The sequence below is a fragment of the Sus scrofa genome, chromosome 2, assembly GCF_054392235.1.
Source record: "Sus scrofa isolate SSC_HxYL_T2T_F1_AM1 chromosome 2, Sscrofa_HxYL_maternal_Yorkshire_Landrace_v2.0, whole genome shotgun sequence".
In the NCBI taxonomy this organism is placed as follows: Eukaryota; Metazoa; Chordata; class Mammalia; order Artiodactyla; family Suidae; genus Sus; species Sus scrofa.
Window position 1 is genome coordinate 81,409,032 of NC_139384.1, and position 19,585 is coordinate 81,428,616.

Below are 19,585 nucleotides of genomic sequence, written 5' to 3' on the forward strand. Positions count from 1 at the left end.
CAAAAACAACAAAATACAGAGCAGCCAATTGCATGGAAAACCCTGCAGAAATTGTATTTTATGTGCCTAAGGGGTGAGCACGGGAGAAGAGAAAACCCAGGCTGCTTTTGTTTTACTTGTTCCTAAAGTAAAGTGTAAGACTCACCTCCCTATGAGTAGTCTATGAGAATTATTTAAAGGGAGCAGGGCCTTATGATCCTTCTCCCCTACCCCCATCTTCTCCTCTCACCTTTTTTTTGGAGGGGGTGCTTTTTAAGGCTGCACCCACAGCATATGGAGGTTCCCAGGCTGGGGGGTCCAATCAGAGCTCAACTGCTGACCTATACCACAGCTCACCTCAACGCCAGATCCTTAACCCACTGAGCGAGGCCAGGGATTGAACCCGCAACCTCGTAGGTTCCTAGTCGGATTCGTTTCTGCTGTGCCGAGACAGGAACACCTCCTCTCATCTTTTATCTGTAGAAACCCTTTAGCCAGAGAATAACTTTATTTGGTTTTTTGTTTTTTTTTTTTTTTGCTTTTATTTTTAGGGCCACACCCGGGGCATGTGGACGTTCCCAGGCCAGGGGTCAAATCAGAGCTGCAGATGCTGGCCTATACCACAGCCACAGCAATTAAGGATCTGAGCTGTGTCTGTGATCTACACCATAGCTCAACTGAGCGAGGACAGGGATCGAACCTGCATCCTCATGGATACTAGTCAGGTTCTTAACCTGCTGAATCACAGTGGGAATTCCCAAAGAATAAGTTTAATCAGAGAAGTGAGAAAATGCAGAAGCAAAGGAAAACAAAGACCAAATAATAATACTTTAGTCATTAAATAAAGTCAAAGGCCTTTAGTTTCTCCTCAAGGGCTTAGAGATCATATTTTGAACCATATCCTTTGAGCTGTTTTGTGGCTACTAAAACCCCCACCAGGTGAAAGAAGTTTGCATGATGACCAGACTGTAGCCATAACATAGGCTGCCAAGGGAGTACCTGTCGTGGCGCAGTGGTTGACGAATCCGACTAGGAACCATGAGGTTGCGGGTTCGGTCCCTGCCCTTGCTCAGTGGGTTAACGATCCGGCGTTGCCGTGAGCTGTGGTGTAGGTTGCAGACGCGGCTCGGATCCCACGTTGCTGTGGCTCTGGCGTAGGCTGGCGGCTACAGCTCCGATTGGACCCCTAGCCTGGGAACCTCCATATGCCCAAAGAAATAGCAAAAAGACAAAAAACAAACAAACAAAAAAAACAAAAAAACAAAACATAGGCTGCCAAGATGCCAAGAATTGGCTTTAGGAGAAATGGGAACTTGTGGCACAGTAGATTAAGTCTCCGGCATTGTCACTGCAGTGGCTTGGGTCATTGCTTGCCGAGGGTTCCATCCAGGCCCAGGAACTTCCACATGCCTCATATGTGGCCAAAAGAAAAAAAGGAAACAAACCAACCCTAGAACTGAAGGGTAACTGTATTTAATTCAATGATGCTGACCACTTCATGACCAATTTTAAGATGACTGTCAGAGCTAACTATTGTTTCTACCTGTAGCTCCCTCCCTCTGCCTATACACCCTTGAAACACTGCTTTAAAAGGTCTTGCCCACTGATTGTCAGTGGGGGAATTTGGCCTTTGGACACTAGTTCTTGCCCCTTTCCCCCACCTGGTTGCTGGCCTCCAAAATAGCTGGATCCCACTTTTGGTAACATTATGAGGTGGTGAGCATTGGTGAGAACATCCAGGTGCAAGGACAGAGGACTCAGGAAGAAAGCCAAGCACCCACATTTTATTCATTTATTCATCAAATATTTAAGGGCCTTGTATGTGTCAAGCTGTTTTAGGCACTGAGGATACAATACACAGCATTCCTGCCCTCCTGGGCCTCACCGTTCTAGTAGGGAATCAGACAACAAACCAAAGTAAATAAAATACTTAGTAAGTTGGTGGACAAAAATAGGAGGAGTTCCCATTGTGGTGCAGCAGAAACAAATCCGACTACTAACCATAAGGTTGTGGGTTCACTCCCTGGCTCAGTGGGTTAAGGATCTCGCATTCGCTTGAGCTGAAGTGCTCCGATCCTGTGTGGCTGTGGCTGTGGCATAGGCCAGCAGCTGTAGCTCCTATTCTACCCCTAGCCTGGGAAGCTACCTATGCTGTAGGTGCGGCCCTAAAAAGAAAAATAATAACAATAATAACAATAGTAATAATAGTAATAATAATATAAAACAAAAGAAGCAGGAGGAGGGTGGGGATGAGGCGTGCCTGAGGGGAGTGTCTGCCATATTAAATAGGGTAATCAGACAGAAACATTTGGTATAGGATGGATATAGAACCTTAAATATTGTAAGTAAACAATACTTGTCGATGTAAGTTCGCATGCATCTCCAGAAGTTTTTAATTTCACCATATCTTTCGATATACCTCGTCAATGTGAAAAGTGGAAGTCTCAAATCGAATATCTCCTCGTATTCGGACATTTACGGTAATCATAGCAAGTGGCCGTGGGCCCCGCCCCCAGGCCTGTGCGCAAGCGTACGGGGGATAAGAAAGATCCCTCAGGCTACGCTCTGCCAGAGCCGGGCGCTGGGCTGGGTGATGTGTTAGGTGGTTTGATGGCGCCGGGCAGAGCGTTGCGTACAGCGGCCCTGGGTTTGGCGCTGCGGCTGCTGCTTGCCTTCGGGCTCGGCCTGGAAGCCACCCCGACCTCGACCCCAACCAGGTCCTTGACGGAGGACCCAGGTGAGTGATCTCAGTGTAGCCCACGCGCCCTCCACTCAGGCAGCCCTAGATCCGCCCCCGTCCGCCAGCAGCGCCTCACCATTGGCTCCGCCGCATATCTCTCCGAGGCACTCCCCCCGCCCCCCCCGCCCCCCCGCGCACGTGGCTCTAGGGGCGCCTTCCCCAATGCGGGACCCTCCGCCTGGGTTGCTCTGCCTGTCTTTGACTATCCTGTTTCGTTCCCGCTTATACCCTATACCTGCTATGCTGGTCGTGCTCCATTGTCACCTTCAAGACACCCTTCACCCCAGCTTGGGCAGGAAAGTTTGTTGCAGGCTCTGGTTGTCAGACTCCAACCTGGCGCCTCCTGCTGTAGCTTCACCTTCCACACCCTGACCCCAGCGGCCCGGGGCCATATGGCTGAATTTCCTCAGCGACAGTCTCCTGCCCTCGCAGTCTCTGCATTTTCCTTCTCCAGTCTTAGAGAAAGAAAAGTCTCCCTCCCTCCCTGCGACCCCAGGTCTTTGGCACGTTCACCCTGGCTTAAGTTGGTCGCCCTCTCGGAGATTCCCAGAGGCAACCGGGCAGGTTAATGTGACCACCCTGTGCTCACATGTGCCCCTGATTTTCATCTGTGAACTCAGATTCACACACCCGCTTCTCCATGGGATCCTATCTTTTCTGGTTCTCTATCTCAGTCCAAAGCTCCCATCTGAGGCTAAATGTTCCTGATTCTTTCAATGATCAGGACTCATATTAACCAAGTACCAAACTCTACACACAAGCAGTGTCTTCTCTTCAGCGTGCTGAGGTAGGGACTCCTAGCATGCCCCTTTTACAGGTGAGGAAACTGAGGCTGGGAGGGCCAATCCCTCCTTGCTCCAAACTGCATTCCCATGCGGTCGGGTCTGCTCTGCTTCCTGATTTACAGATGGACACACAGTCCAGCAGGTCAGGGAAGGAGGTCAGGGGTTGCCACGCGGAGTGGCTAGGCCTGGCAAGGAAGCTGCCTGCACCCATAGGCTGCCAGACTCCCATGGGCAGGGAAGGAAGTCGGCTCCAGGTCACTCCACAGAGCTCAGGGCCTGTGTGGCCCACAGGTACAGTAAGGCCTGGAGGCTGGCCTGCAGAAGGGCTGGCTGTGAGGGGCGGGGGGCTTGGAGACACAGGCCCCCATGAGTAAAGGTGGAAGGGTCAGAGTTCCTGTTGTGGCTCAGCAGGTTAGTACCTATGAGGACTCTGGTTCAATCCCTGGCCTCGCACAGAAGGTTAAGGAACTGGCGTTGCCTCAAGCTGCTGTGTAGGTTGCAGATGTGGCTTGGATCCTGCATTGCTGTGGTTGTGGTGTAGGCCAGTAGTTGTAGCTCCAACTTGACCCCTAGCCTGGGAACTTCCATGTGCTGTGGGTGTGGCTCTAAAAAATGGGAAAAAAAAAAAGGTTGAAGGGTCAAATGACCAGGATCAAATGGAGGGGGGCTAGGCTGGGTCCATGCCAGTTTTCTGCCACCCACCCTGTTGTACCCAGGGGGAAGCCATAAAAGCCACTCCCTTCCTCTGTCCCTCAGACTCTCGGCTGCTGGCCCAGCTTCCAGGCCCTTCTGTGCTCCTTCTGCTGGGTGTCCAGGAAGGCTCGGGTGTCAGCTGGACTCAGCCCAGACTGTTGTGTGATCTGTGTCCACTTATCATTAGACATGGCCCCAGGCTTACCGTCAAAAGTCATGGCCCTGACCACCACTAAGTGTCCCGTCTACAAGGGTACCAGTTCAAGGACCATTGTTCTAAGTGGGAGGCCAAGCTACAGGGGTCTGAAGCGTGAGACCCCTCCCAGGAAATAAGCTGAGACGTGAAATCTGAGGAGGAAATCATAAGGTGCAGGGAAGAGGGAGGAAAGGGGGTACTGGACCCAGGAATAGCATGGGGGAAAATTCTGGTGGAAACAAACCAGGCCCCTTACAGAGGCAGCAAGGAGGCCAGGTCAGAGGGAGCTTGATGAGGAGGAGGAACGTGGGAGGAGGCGAGATCCAGGAAGGGTTCAAGGCTGGCCAGGTGTTGCAAGTGACACAAAGGATGGAAGATTTGGTTGTGAGAAGGTCAGGGGACCAAGGGACAGTTTTGAGCAAAGGGGAAGCAAGGGATTAGTGACCGAATGGTGGGACTCTGAGAGGTCTCTGGTGTCTGCATGGAGATGGGGGTGGGGAATCTGGGGAGGAGGGGGCACATTCGGGATGGGGGAAAGTGGCCAGGTTTGGGAGGAAGTTAGAGGTGACTAAGCAGGTCCTCTATCTAAGGCCACAGTTTCCCCCTTTGGTGAGCAGCTGGCACATAATGGGCCCTTCTGACCCTGACCGTGGGCCTGCGTAGGCCCCTTCCCCAGTCTGTTTAACCGTGGAGCTTGAAAAGACTCCTAGGGAGACCATCTGGCCATGTGGAACCAGGTAAAGACTCTGGGGTCATTGAGACCAGGGTTTGAACCCTGACTCTGCCACTAGCTTATAGCCTCGGGCCTCACATCTCTAAGCATCTTCTGTAGAAGGGCCATGGCAGTAGAATCTCCTCAGTCAGGCTCTTGGCGAGGCTGCGAACTGTTCAGGCCTGACACCCAGTACATACTTAGCAGAGGGTGACCACCAGTGTACATCCCAATGTGCTCCAGACCTCCCAGGCCTCACCTGTGTGCATCTCTTAGGCCCCAGTGCAGGCTCGTGCGCGCCCACCAATTTCCAGTGCCGGACCAGTGGTCTCTGTGTGCCCCTCAAATGGCGCTGCGATGTTGACAAGGATTGCCCTGATGGCAGTGATGAGGTGGAATGCGGTGAGGGCCACAGCCTGGGGGCAGGGCTTGCAATGGGGGAGGGGCCATATGGAGGAGATGCTTGTAGGAGGGGTGTGGCTTTGGGGCTGGGCTCGCTGAATTGGGCCTGAGAGTGGCGGGGAGGCCTGCAAGGACACTGGTCTGGGTCTTTGGGTTAAGGAGTGGGTTTGTAGTTAGGTGGAGTTAGTGCCGTCTTGGGAGGAAGGGCTTGCCAGGAGGTGAGTCCTTGGAAGGTGGAGCTAATAGAAGCATGGGGTGGGGCCTGTAGGAGGGGTGGGCCTTATATGGTCAATTGCTTTTGGAAGGTGGGGCTTACAGGGGCTGGGCGTTGGGGAGTACCTGGGCCCTCTTGGGTGGGTGTTTGGGACCTGACTGACTTTGTACCCCAGGTATTGAGCCATGCACCCAGGATGGGCAGTGCCCGCCACCCATTGGCAGACCCTGCCCTTGTGACAGCATCCATGACTGCCCTGAAGGTGTTAATGAGAACTGCCGGCACCAGCCCTGCCAGGAGGGGGAGGTTTACTGCCTGCCGGAGAATTCCTGTATCCCAATCACGTGGCTCTGTGATGGTCACCCAGACTGTTCGGACTACAGCGATGAGCTTGGCTGTGGTGTGTGCTAGTGGGGGGTGGCAAGGGTTGGTGGGTAGACAAGGATGCCTGACACCTCACCTTGTATATGATGAGGTGTATATGATGAGGCTGAGGGTGTGGACACGTGGGTCTGCCCGGGGGGCTGCACGAGGGTACTCCAGCAGCAGTGCTGAGCAGCCTCACTCAGTCTGGGATGGAGGGGAGCCACAAGGACACCCCTGGCACTGGGACCATCCTTCATCCTTCCCCGCCCCAGGTGCCCCCTCCCCAGCTACTGAATGCCTGGACTTCTTGCAGGAACCAAGACTGTCCAGGAAGGGGGTGCCACGTCCATGGGAACCCCTGTGGGCAATGCCACAGTCACCTCTGTCGACGACCAGGACTCAGTTCAGTCTGGAAACCGAAGTGCTTATGGGGTTATCGCAGCTGCTGGTAAGATGAACAGGCCGTCCCACGCCTGGGGCTGGGAGCAGACAGGCTGCAGACCCCCCTTTGCAGGGTGTTAGGATCCTGGTGGGTGTGGGATCTCCTGCCACCCCCTTACCCACTCCTGTCTCTATCCCCCACAGTGGTGCTCAGTGTAGGTCTGGCCATCACCATCTTCTTCGTGTTGTCACGATTCTGTGCCCAGGGACGCCTGTCCCCGCTGGGGCTGCTGGTGGCCCTAAAGGGGTCTCTGCAGTCAGAGAAGACGGCCTCGGTGCTCTGAGGATGAGCCATTGCTGTCACATCGCATGGTCCCTGAGTATGGCAGGTATGGGGACATGCACATGACTGTGGGCACAGTAGCCCCCAGACCTGGATTCTTCTACACAGCAGCACTGAGTACCTGAGCTCCTGAAGATGGGGCCCTGGAGGCTGGGACCCTCCCCTGGATGCCAGGAACCTGGATGGGAAACGTGCCAGAGCTGGAACCGAGGGGCTGGCCCCAGGTCACTCCCAGGGTAACCCCGCTGCTCAGATACTACTGCAGCCCCTGCCTGAGGGTGGTGATTAAAGTTGCTTTCACATCCTCTGTCCTGCCTCTGGGCCTCTGTTTCCTTCTGCCTCTGGGCAGCCTGGGGGCTCTGCTGCAGCCCCTCCTCTGTAAGGGAGCATGTAGCCTATACAGCGTGGGAGTCTGGGACCCAGCCCAGGGCACCCACTCAGCCACTCTACCCCTGACTTCCTGGGATCCAGAACAGGGGACAGTGGGGCCAGGGTGGCAGGTCAGTCCACATTCTCTGCAACCTTCTGCAAAGAGGAACAGACCTTGGGCAGTGCCTCCCAGAGTCCTGGGCTGGGGGACCCCCCTCTTTCCTGGCTTCTCTTTGAGATGGTTCCAGGTTGCTCTCAACCCTGTTTCCACCTGTAGGTTTTATTAGGAGTTCCCTGGTGGCCCAGTGGTGAAGAATCTGGCCTTGTCACTTGCTGTTGTGGAACAGGTTTGATCCCTGGCCTGGGAACCTTGGCCTGCCACAGGCATGGCCCCCCAAAAGAAGAAAAAAGAAAAGAAAAGAAAAAACTAGGCTTTATTGTTACTCAGGTCAACAGATCAGGTGACTGCTATTGAAAAGGCACTTTGTGGAGTTCCCGCTGGGGCATAGTGAGTTAAGAATTGAACTGCAGGAGTTCCCGTCGTGGCGCAGTGGTTAACAAATCCGACTAGGAACCATGAGGTTGCGGGTTCAGTCCCTGCCCTTGCTCAGTGGGTTAACGATCCAGCGTTGCCGTGAGCTGTGGTGTAGGTTGCAGACGCGGCTCGGATCCCACGTTGCTGTGGCTCTGGCGTAGGCCCGTGGCTACAGCTCCGATTGGACCCCTAGCCTGGGAACCTCCATATGCTGCAGGAGCGGCCCAAAGAAATAGCAAAAAGACAAAAAAAAAAAATAAAGACAGTTTGTTACAGGTGCCAAGTAAAGGGGTCATAACAGGCCATGTGGAGCCACATGGGAAATCACCAGAGTGAATCAGGAGGCAGAGGCAGGAGGGAACAATGTGGGCAGGAGCTTTTATTGTTTCCACCAGAAGGAACGGGTGAGGCAGTGTAAACAGGCTGGCAATTGGCGAGTTTGAATAATTTCCGAGGGCACCGACTATTGTGTACATCTTAGCGTCACCATCAGAGAGCAAGGCCTGGGGCCCTCACCTATGTTCGTACTTGTGGCAAGGCCCCTGCTGAACATTTCCCTAACCAGAGCCCGTGAGGGGGCTGGCCCAGCCCTTGTGGGTCTTTTTTTTTTTTTTTTTTTTTTTTTTGTCTTTTTGCCTTTTCTAGGGCCGCTCCCGTGGCATATAGAGGTTCCCAGGCTAGGGGTCTAATTGGAACTATAGCCACCAGCCTACAGCAACAGAGCCACAGCAACACGGGATCCAAGCCGAGTCTGCAACCTACACCACAGGTCACGGTAACACCGGATCCTTAACCCACTGAGCAAGGCCAGGGATCGAACCTGCCACCTCATGGTTCCTAGTCAGATTCGTTAACCACTGCGCCACAACGGGAACTCCCTTTGTGGTTCTTAAAGTCACACTTTGGGAAAAGCCATCAGGGAACTTTGAGGAACAAGATTTGTTACTCACAGGTCCTGGAAGGTACTTGACAGTCTCCCCCTCCCCGCTGCCTTAGGGCCACTGGCAAGATCCTGTAGTGAGAGAGATGGCCTGGGGCTCTGTCTTTAGTAGGGTCCGCAGGTGGGAGGCCTGAGTTCACTCTCTTGGTGAACTCGCAGCAAAAATTCAGGAATGAGGGAGTTCCCCCTGTGGGGCAATGGGATTGGTGGCATCTCTGGAGCTCTGGGCTGTGGGTTCGATCCCTGGCCCCACACAGAGGGTTAGGGCTCCAGCGTGGGTCGTAGCTGTAGCTGGGATCTGATCCCTGGCCGGAGAGTTCCATAGGCTGAGGGGCAGACAAAAAAGAAAGAAAAGAGGCAGAATGTGGACTCTGGCAGGGAAAGGGGGTGGGGTGTCACTCAAGGGGGGTCAGTTATCCAGGTTACCCAGGGTCTCTGAAAGGGAGACCTTCGTGGGTAGAGGCACCTACTAACCAGGTAGGTTGGGTTGCTAGTGGCTTTGTGGTGCAGCTGGCGATGTGTTTATTCATGGACACCAAAAATCAAAAGCTTAACTTCAGGGAGTTCCTTTGTGGTTCAACAGGTTAAAGATCTGGCGTTTACACTGCTATGGCTCGGGCCACTCTTGTGGCAAGGGTTCGATCCCTGGCCTGGGAACTTCTGCATGTCTTGGCTGGGTATGGCCAAAAAAAAAAAAAAAAAAAAAAGAGCTTAATTTCAGGCACTTACACTGCACTGGCCCTGGGAGTGATGAGGACAGGAATACAGTGGCTCTGGACTGGGTGGTTTGTATTGGTGAGCCACACTCTCTGGTGAGTTGTTTGTCATCTCCAGGAACTAGCTAATCCCTGGAGGGACTGGTTGTCCCTGGTCAGCGAGGCCTCAGATGCCAGGGCATCAAGAATACAGAAAGTGGAGTTCCCATCCTGGCTCATCGGAAACGAATCTGACTGGCATCCATGAGGATGCACGTTTGATCTGGCCTTGCTCAGTGGATTAAGGATCTGGCATTGCCATGATCTGTGGTGTAGGTTGCAGACACGGCTTGTATCCCATGTTGGCGTGGCTGTGGCCTAGACTGGCAGCTACAGTTACAGCTCCTCTTTGACCCCTAGCGTGGGAACCTCCGTATGCCACGAGTGTGGCGCTAAAAAGACAAAAGACACACACACACACAAAAGAATACAGAAAGTGTAGTTAACATACACCCTAGCTGCTGGATGACAACAGGGGTCTTCTCTGACCCTTGTTTTCTTCATCTCCTAATGGGGTGGCCAGGGCCCTGGAAACCACCCTGTGGGGCAGTAACCTCCCTGACATCCTTGGAAGTGGACTGGGTGTCTGCCACCAGCTGGGCCCATGCAGCCCAGTGCAGGGGAACACCCAGAGTCCCACACAGCATCTGGGAGCTCTGACATCCCAGCAGAAAGGTAGGCCCTGATGACAAGATGCTGGAAGAGAATCCAGCCTCCTGGAGGTAGGAAAGTTTGGCTTTAGCATCTTGCCTCCATGGGGGAAGGGGCTTGAGGTGGGGTTTGGAGTCCTGGCCTCGGGCAGCATGTTGGGGTCTGAGTTCTCTTTTGGGCAGTGGTGGTGTCTTGGGAGGTGGGCAGCAGCCAGGATGAGGGTGGGGACCTTGACCAACAGTGGAGAAGAGGGTGTGAGCCTCCTGGGGGATGAGGCCTCCCAAGCTGGGTGGAGGTTTCCTGCTTCAGAACAGGAACCTGGTGGGCTTCCTCTAGTTGGCAGGAAGGAGTTACCCCAGAGAGGAGGATTTTGTTGTTCTTAGCACTATTCCTTTTTTCTTTTTCCTTTTGGAAGTTCTCAGGCTAGGGGTCGAATCAGAGCTACAGCTGCCAGCCTGCGCCACAGCCACAGCAATAGCAACATGGGATCCGAGCTGCGTCTGCAATGTACACCACAGCTCACAGCAACATTGGATCTTTAACCCACTGAGCAAGGTCAGGTATCAAACCTGCATCCTCATGGATACTAGTCAGATTCATTACTGCTGAGCCACAACAAGAACTCACAATTTTCTTATTTTTAGATTTTTTTTTTTTTTTTGGTCTCACCTGCAGTACGTGGAAGTTCCCGGGCCTGGGATAGAACCTGAGATATAGCAGCGACCCAAGCTGCTGCAGTGACAATGCTGGATCCTTAAGCTGCTGTGCCACAAGGAACTCAGGTGTGGTCCTCCGCTAGCAGCCGGGGGGGGCATGTCAGAAGGTGCAAGGCCAGCCACAGGTGTCACACGCCACCTGAGCTGGGGTTTAGGATTTGGGTCTTCCTGGGGCTTCACTTGGGCTCTTACTGATCAGTGGCACAACCCACCGTGGGCCTCCATGCTTCAAACAACCACTGTCACATTCCCTCTTGTGGTTCCAGGTTGACTGACCTGACTGGTGGCTCTTTTTTCCCTATGAATGGTGGCACCTGGCTTCCGGGGGCTGAGCTGGCTAGAGAGTACCAGTGTCGAGTCTGGTACCTGGCGGGGGGGCTTGGGCTAGCTGGGCCTCTCCCTTGCTAGGTGGCCTCTCTGGATGGCCTTTCCACGTGGCCCCCCTGGGCAGGACGGCCATATTCCTTTTTTGATGCCTCAGGGGTCCCCAGAGTGTAGAACCACCAGAACTTCTACAGCTCAGGCCCCAAACTGGGCCAGCATCACTTCCTGCTGCACTCTGTTGGTTGAGCGGAGTCCCAGATGTGTATAGGTGACAGGGGCGGGGGAACCACACAAGGGCAGGAGCACCAGGGAAGTCTGGCTCATTGGGGCCAGCAAGGGGGCAGAGGAAAATGGGCAGGCCGCCAGGGCAGAGCTAGCTGACTAGCTCTGAGCAGCTTTGTCCTCTGTGCACTGGGGCATCAACAGGTACAAGTCCAAGTCCGTCACGCATGATCCAGCCAGGGTTTCAGCTGCCTTTGTTTCCTCAGGCAGGGTCATTCTGTGCTGCCGGCCACCCATCTGGTCCTTTGCCCTTCCTTGTTTCTTGGAAACTCCAGGGAGGGTCCAGGTTCGAAAGGGAGGGATATTTGGGGGACATGCATGAGTGGGCACGGGTCCCAGCATCTGGTGAAATTCTGATGGGCCTGAAAAGGGAGGGGATGAAGGGGTGGGGTGGGGGTGGGGGCGGCAGTGGTGAAGATGGAGAGGTGGGATGGAGGGTGTGGATGTGAATGTGGATGTATCTTTATCCAGCTCTTACCATTTTTTTTTTAATTGGGGAAAAACTCACATAACAGAAAATTAACCATTAACCATTTTATTTATTTATTTTTAATTTAAAAAAGCAAAACCAAAATTTATTTTATTTGGGGTTCCCGCTGTAGCACAGTGGGTTAAGAATTCTACTGCAGTGGCTCATGTTGGTGGGGAGGCATGGATTTGATCCCCGCCTACTGCAGTGGGTTAAAGGATCTGGCATTGCTGCAGCTGCTGTGTAGGTAGAAGCTGCAGCTCATATTTAATCCCTAGCCTGGAAACCTCCATATGCCGTGGGTGTAGCCATTAAAAAAACTTTTTAAAATTATTTTATTTTTGTCCCACCCACAGTATGTGGTAGTTCCCCAGCCAGGGATTGAACCTGAGTCACAGCAGTGACCACACTGGATCCTTAACCCACCAAGCCACCAGGAGACTCCTACCATTAAACTTTTTATTTTATTTTTATTTAATTTTAATTAATTAATTTTTTTTTTTGGTCTTTTTGCCATTTCTTGGGCCGCTCCCGCGGCATATGGAGGTTCCCAGGCTAGGGGTCTAATCGGAGCCGTAGCCACCAGTCTATACCAGGGCCACAGCAACGTGTGATCTGAGCTGCGTCTGCGACCTACACCACAGCTCACGGCAACACCAGATCCCTAACCCACTGAGCAAGGGCAGGGACCGAACCCACAACCTCATGGTTCCTAGTCGGATTCGTTAACCACTGAGCCACAACGGGAACTCCTAATTTTAGTTTAATTTTTTTGTCTTTTTGCCTTATCTAGGGCTGTTCCCGCAGCACATGGAGGTTCCCAGGCTAGGGGTTGAATTGGAGCTTTTGCTGCCGGCCTACGCCAGAGCCACAGCAACTCAGGATCCAAGCCGAGTCTGCGACCTAAACCACAGCTCACGGCAACGCCGGACCCTTAACCCACTGAGCAAGGCCAGGGATCGAACCTGCAACCTCATGGTTCCTAGTCAGATTCATTAACTACTGCGCCACGACAGGAACTCCAAGATCCCTTTTTAAAGAAGTGATTTATAAGCTTCTGGCTTAAGTTAGACTATGTTTTTCAGTTTGGATTTTACCAAACTGGCTTAATTACAGCAATGTGTAGGTTCAGTTTCTTCTGAAATAACACTTGTGTTAACTTGTATTAGTGTGGAACTGGTTTGTTCTTCCTCAAAAAAACAAAACATAAATCCCATACTTGGGGAAAAAAAGTATCCTTCAGATATTTTTCTTTTTTCTTTTTTTTTTGTCTTTTTGCCATTTCTTGGGCCGCTCCCATGGCATATGGGGGTTCCCAGGCTAGGGGTCGAATCGGAGCTGTAGCTGCCAGCCTACGCCAGAGCCACAGCAACGCAGGATCTGAACCGCGTCTGCGACCTACACCACAGCTCACGGCAACGCCAGATCCTTAACCTACTGAGCAAGGGCAGGGATCGAACCCACAACCTCATGGTTCCTAGTCAGATTCATTAACCACTGCACCACGACGGCAACTCCACCATTAAACCATTTTAAAGTCTACGATGCATTGAGTGCATTTGTAGTGTTGTTCAACTGTCACCTCTGTCTAGTTGCTAGACATTTTTATCCTCCCAAAAGGAAACCCCTTCCCCACTAGTGGTTGTTCCTCTCCCCAACACCCACCCCTGGCAATCACAGAACCACATTCTGTCTCTGGGTTGTTTTGGATATTTCACGTAAATGGTGTCATACCACAGGTGGCCTTTGGTGTCTGGTTTCTTTCATTGAGCATCATGCTTGCAAGGTTCTTCCCCCAAAGCCTCCTTGGGCCCTTTTTAATTACTGGCCTCCCACCTCCTCATTACCCAAGCAACTGCCAATTGGCTCCTGATAGGCTAGATTACTTGCATTTCTAGAATCAAGTAGTATGTACTTTTTTTTTTTTTGGTTTGGCAGGTTTTTACCCAGACACAGTCATTTTAAGATCTAGGCATACTCTTGCATGTATGAAAGTGAGTTTCCTCTTTTTTATTTTTTTTTGCTTTTTAGGGCCGCATATGGAGGTTCCCAGGCCAGGAGTCTAATCGAAGCTACAGCTGCCAGCCTACACCAGAGTCACAGCAAGGGATTGAACCCGCAACCTCATGGTTCCTAGTCGGATTCGTTTCCACTGTTCCACAGTAGGAACTCCGAGCTTACTTTTATGGCCGAGCTGTAGTCTACTGTAGGCTGTCCCATGTTGATTTGCCCACTTTCTCTGTGATGGATCTCTAGGTGGTTTCCAATTTTGTTTGTTTTTTTTGGCTGCTCCTGAGGCATGTGGAAGTTCCCTGGCTAGGGAACAAACCTGAGCCGCAGAGACAACGCCTGATCCTTAACCGACTGAGCCACCAGGGAACTCCGTCCAGTTTTTGTTTATTGCAAAGAAAGCTGCTGTGAATAGTTATGGATAAATGTGTTCATTTGCTTTTAGTTCTTTCTGGTAAAGTACCCATGATTGGAGTGGTTGCATTATATGGTAGGTGTGTTTTCCAAAGTGAAATGTTTTCCAAAGTGAATGTACCCTTACTGCCCCTCTCGCAGCAATGTATATATTCTTGTCCCTTCACAGCCTTGGCATCACCCAATGTGGTCAGTCTTTAATTTTAGCCGTCCCAACAGGTGTGCATGGTATATCACCATCTCTTTAAAAATTACTATTGAAGGGAAATTCATGTAATGGAAAAAATAATCATTTAAAAATGAACAAGTCAGGAGTTCCCTAGTGGCTTAGTGGTTAGGACTCAGCTCTTTTACCGCTACGGCCCAGGTTCAATTCCTGGTCTGGGAACTGAGATTCCACATTAAGCGGCATGACACAGCAAAAAAACAAACAAACAAACAAAAAAAAAAAACAAAGAAAAAGAAACCATTGCAGGGGAGTTCCCATCGTGGTGCAGTGGTTAACAAATCCGACTAGGAACCATGAGGTTGCGGGTTCCATCCCTGCCCTTGCTCAGTGGGTTAACGGTCCGGCATTGCCGTGAGCTGTGGTGTAGGTCGCAGACGCGGCTCGGATCCTGCGCTGCTGTGGCTCTGGCGTAGGCTGGCACTACAGCTCCAATTCGACCCCTAGCCTGGGAACCCCCATATGCCATGGGAGCGGCCCAAGAAATGGCAAAAAGACAAAAAAAAAAAAAAAAAGAAACCAATGCAGTGGCATTTAGCTTGTCCATAATGTTGTGCAACCACCACCTGAAGCTTTTTTTCCTGAGCTTGTTGGTGTCTCATACAATGTTTAGTTGGGCTCTGGGATTGCATCCCATATGTAGGTTAATCTGTGGAGGAGAACAAACATTCCTTGAGCCAGGCATTGTTATAGCTGTCAGAGACTTGGCCTTGAACAAAGCAAAACCCCCTCCCCTATGATGCAAAGGTAGAGTAGGGGACAGATGATCAACTAACTAACCAGTACATGGCTGTCAGACAGTGCTGCTCTGGGGACTAAAAACCTCTCTTGACCATATTAGGTGGAAGCAGAAACATCTTCCAATGCAAAGGCCCCGAGGCAGCAATAGGTTCTGGAAACAGGAGGTGTAGGAAGTGGGCTGGGGAGAGGTCATAAGATTTGATGGCAGAGGTGGCCAGGTGGGGATGCAGGGCACAAAGGGTATGTAGTGAGAGGGGGAGCCTTTGGCAGGTTTTCAGCAGAGGTGAGTGTGCTCTGATTTAGGTTTTTGTTTGTTTTTAACAAATTCCTTATTTTTATTATTTTTTGCTTTTTAGGGCCACACATGAGGCATATGGGTGTTCCCAGGCTAAGGGTCAAATTGGAGCTACAGCTGCCAGCCTACACCACAGCCACAGCAACACCAGATCCAAGCCGTGTCTGCGACCTACACCACAGCTCACGGCAACACCAGATCCTTAACCCACTAAGCGAGGCCAGGGATCAAACCTTCATCCTCATGGATACTAGTCAGATTTGTTTTCCGCTGAGCCACAACAGGAACTCCCAGAAGATCCCCCCCTTTTTTTTTCCCTCTTTTTGCCATTTCTTGAGCTGCTCCCACAGCATATGGAGGTTCCGAGGCTAGGGGTCGAATCGGAGCTTTTGCTGCCAGCCTACGCCAGAGCCACAGCAACTCAGGATCCAAGCCGAGTCTGTGACCTAAACCACAGCTCACTGCAATGCCAGATCCTTAACCCACTGAGCAAGGCCAGGGATCGAACCTGCAACCTCATGGTTCCTAGTCAGATTCGTTAACTACTGCGCCACGACAGGAACTCCAAGATCCCTTTTTAAAGAAGTGATTTATCTACTTGAAAGCTTCTGGCTTAAGTTAGACTGTGTTTTTCAGTTTGGATTTTTACCAAACGGGCTTAATTACAGCAATGTGTAGGTTCAGTTTCTTCTGAAATAACACTTGTGTTAACTTGTATTAGTGTGGAACTGGTTTGTTCTTCCTCAAAAAAACAAAACATAAATCCCATACTTGGGGAAAAAAAGTATCCTTCAGATATTTTTCTTTTTTCTTCTTGTTTTTGTCTTTTTGCCATTTCTTGGGCCGCTCCCATGGCATATGGGGGTTCCCAGGCTAGGGGTCGAATCGGAGCTACACTGCTGGCCTACATCACAGGCATAATAACGCGGGATCTGAGCCGAATCTGGGACCTACCACAGCTCACGGCAATGCCGGATCCTTAACCCACTGAGTGAGGCCAGGGATCAAACCTGCATCCTCATGGATCCTAGTCAGGTTTGTTAACCGCTGAGCCATGAAGGGAACTCCCAGATATTTTCTTCTGCTCTCTTGTTACAGTCTGAAATTTCTACTTTTATGCAGTTCTTTGGGTTAATTTACAAAACATTATTCATTTATTCAAAAGATACTTGTTGCTTGCAAATGTTCACAGCGGTCCAATCCTTAGCGCCAAAAGTTGGAACTAATCCATGTGCCCATCAGTGGAGGAATGAATAAAGAAACGTGGGGCTTTTCCATGGGCTATAAGTCAGCCATAAAAAGCAATGAAGCTCTGACACAGGCTGCAACATGACTGAATCTTGAAAACATTTTGCTAAGTTACACTACATGAAATTAGCCAGACAATGAAAGAAACAGTATGTGGTATCACCTATGGTGGGATCTAAAAAAAGAAAAAGAAAAGGATACAAATGAATTTATTTGCAGAACAGAAACAGACTCACAGACTTTGAAAAACTTGTGGTTATCAAAGGAGACTGTTGGGGGGTGGGAGGAATGGGCTGGGGGGTTGGGACTGGCATATGCACACTGAGGTATATGGAGTGACTGGCCAACAGGGACCTGCTGTATAGCACAGAGACCTCTACCCAATATTCTGTGATAACCTATGTGGTAAAAGAATCTGAGAGAGAATATGTATGACTAGGTCACTTTGTTGTACAGCAGAAATTATCACAAAAAACTTAAAACTATGCTTCAAAAAACCTTAAACTTTTTTGAGGTATAGTTGCACAACTATACTTCAAAAAAAATACTGAAACTACTATAACTATATTAAAACTATAACTATACTTCAAAAAACTTAAGTTATGCAAAGTCTAAGACGCCATGGAGTTTTGTGGCTCAGCAGCTAATGAGCCCAACTAGGATCCATGAGGATACAGGTTCGATCCCTGGCCTGGCTCAGTGGGTTAAGCATCTGGCGTTGCTGTGAGCTGTGGTATGGGTTGCAGACATGGCTTGAATCTCGAATTGCTGTGGCTGTGGTGTAGGCTGGTGACTGTAGTTCCGATTGAACTCCTAGCCTGGGAACTTCTATGTGTCACAGATGTGGCCCTAAAAATAAAGTCTGAGAAGCCAGAAGCAAAAAGTTACTTCGTGTATGATTCTATTTACATGAAATATCCAGAATATGTAAGTTGTTAGAAGCAGAAGGGGATTAGTGGTTGAATAGGGCTGGGGGTTAGGGGGTTAAAAGGGTGGTAGTTGAAGGATATGGGGGTTCTTTTTGTGCTCATGAGAATGCTCTCAAATTGACTCTAGTGATGGTTGCACATATCTGTGAATACTAAGAACCATTGAAGTGGACATTTTAAGTCAGTGAATTTTATGGTTTTTTGGTTTGTTTTTGTTTTTTGGCTGCCTTGCAGCATATGGAGTTCCTGAGCCAGGGATCAGATACCAGCAGCTGCAGCAACTCTGGATCCTTTAACCCACTGTGCTGGCCTGGGGATCCAACCTGCTTTCTGGTGCTGCAGAGATGCCATGGATCCTGGTGTGCCACAGCGGGAACTCCTGTTTGTGTATTTTTATGGGTGCTGAATTGTGTCCCCTCCCGATTTATATGTTGAGGCCCCAACTCCCAATACTTCAAAATATGGCTGTAATTGGAGATGAGGCTTTTGGAGAGGTAGTTAAATTAAAACCATTTGGGAGTTCCCGCAGTGGCTCAGTGCCAATGAACCCGACTAGTATCCATGAGGATGCTAGTTCAATCCCTGGCCTTGCTCAGTGGGTTAAGGATCTGGCATTGCCACAAGTGGTGGCATAGGTTGAAGATGTGGCTCAGATCCCATGTTGCTGTGGCGTAGGCTGACGCCACAGCTCTGATTTGACCCCTAGCTTGAGAACTTCCATATGCCACTGGTGTGGCCCTAAAAAGCATAAATAAATAAGTAAATAAATAAATTAATAAAAATAAAACGAAGCCATTTGGGTGGATCCTGATCTAATCTGCTGTCCTTATAAGCAGAGGAAGTCTGCACAGTCTTGAGTGACACCAGGGATGCAGACTCAGAGTAGGACCATGTGAGGACACAGTGCAAGCCAAAGAGAGAGGCCTTGGAAGAAACCAGCCCTGCGAACACCTTGCTTGATCTTGGACTTCCAGGCAGCAGAACTGTGAGAAAAACAAGTATTTATTGTTTAAGCTCCCCAGTCTCTATTACTTTGTTTTGGCAACCCTAGCAGACTAAAATGTGTATTATATCTCACATTTAAATTTATTATTTTTTTAAATTGAAGTATAGTGGGGTTTTTTTGGTTTTTTGGTTTTTTTTTTTTTTTTTTTTTGTCTTTTCTAGGGCCACATCCAAGGCATATGGAGGTTCCCAGGCTAGGGGTCCAATCAGAGCTGTAGCCGCCAGCCTACGCCAGAGCCACAGCAACGCGGGATCTGAGCCACATCTGTGACCTATAGCACAGCTCACGGCAACGCCCGGTGCTTAACCCACTGAGCAAGGCCAGGGATCAAACCCGCAACCTCATGGTTCCTAGTTGGTTTCTTTGACCACTGAGCCACGATGGGAACTCCCAAATTGAAGTATAGTTGATTTATGATGTTGTGTTCATTTCTGCTCTACAGCAAAGTGATTCAGTTATACATATGTATAACTTCTAAAAAATTTCTTGAAATAGCCATTTCTCTTTATGCTTTTAGTTTTTTGGCAATTATTTTGTTTTATTTTTTAAACTTATTGGAGTATAATTTACAATGTTGTGTTAGTTTCAGGTATACAGCAAAGTGACTCATATCTCATATATATATATATATATGTATTCTTTCCCATATTCTTTCCCAATGTAGGTGATTACAGAATTGAGTATAGTTGCCTGTGATACACAGTAGGTCCTTGTTGGTTCTCCATTTTCTTCTTCTTTTTTTGTTTTTTTCTTTTTTTGCTATTTCTTGGGCCGCTCCCATGGCATATGGAGGTTCCCAGGCTGGGGGTCTAATTGGAGCAGTAGCCACCTGCCTACACCAGAGCCACAGCAACCCGGGATCCA

General features: G+C 50.2%; 1 protein-coding gene and 1 long non-coding RNA gene across 3 annotated transcripts; one reads left to right on the forward strand and one right to left on the reverse strand.

The window, feature by feature from the left end:
* The first annotated feature begins 2,546 nt into the window (after positions 1–2,546).
* Positions 2,547–7,118, forward strand: CD320 (CD320 molecule). 2 transcript variants are annotated; one of them, XM_085013098.1, is made up of 6 exons: positions 2,547–2,716; positions 3,627–3,795; positions 5,382–5,507; positions 5,897–6,121; positions 6,401–6,535; positions 6,673–7,118. In XM_085013098.1, exons 2-6 carry the CDS (start codon positions 3,627–3,629, stop codon positions 6,810–6,812), a joined length of 795 nt encoding a protein of 264 aa, XP_084869224.1. In that variant the 5' UTR covers positions 2,547–2,716; the 3' UTR covers positions 6,813–7,118. The 2 variants fall into 2 exon arrangements, with proteins under 2 accessions (XP_084869224.1, XP_020940796.2); XM_021085137.2 differs by lacking the exon at positions 3,627–3,795.
* LOC146405507 (uncharacterized) lies at positions 3,856–9,362 on the reverse strand. The gene is made up of 2 exons (XR_014837665.1): positions 8,591–9,362; positions 3,856–7,705 (listed from the first exon to the last, which is right to left on the reverse strand). It is a non-coding gene; the product is annotated as an uncharacterized LOC146405507 (long non-coding RNA).
* Between the last annotated feature and the right edge of the window lie 10,223 nt (positions 9,363–19,585).

Excerpts from the sequence above, each read along its gene's own strand:
- CD320 (XM_085013098.1), top strand. The coding sequence starts at position 3,627 with ATGGACACACAGTCCAGCAGGTCAGGGAAGGAGGTCAGGGGTTGCCAC. Across the intron at positions 5,508-5,896 it reads CAGTGATGAGGTGGAATGCG|GTATTGAGCCATGCACCCAG; the intron begins GTGAGGGCCACA and ends TTTGTACCCCAG. Across the intron at positions 6,536-6,672 it reads TGGGGTTATCGCAGCTGCTG|TGGTGCTCAGTGTAGGTCTG; the intron begins GTAAGATGAACA and ends TATCCCCCACAG.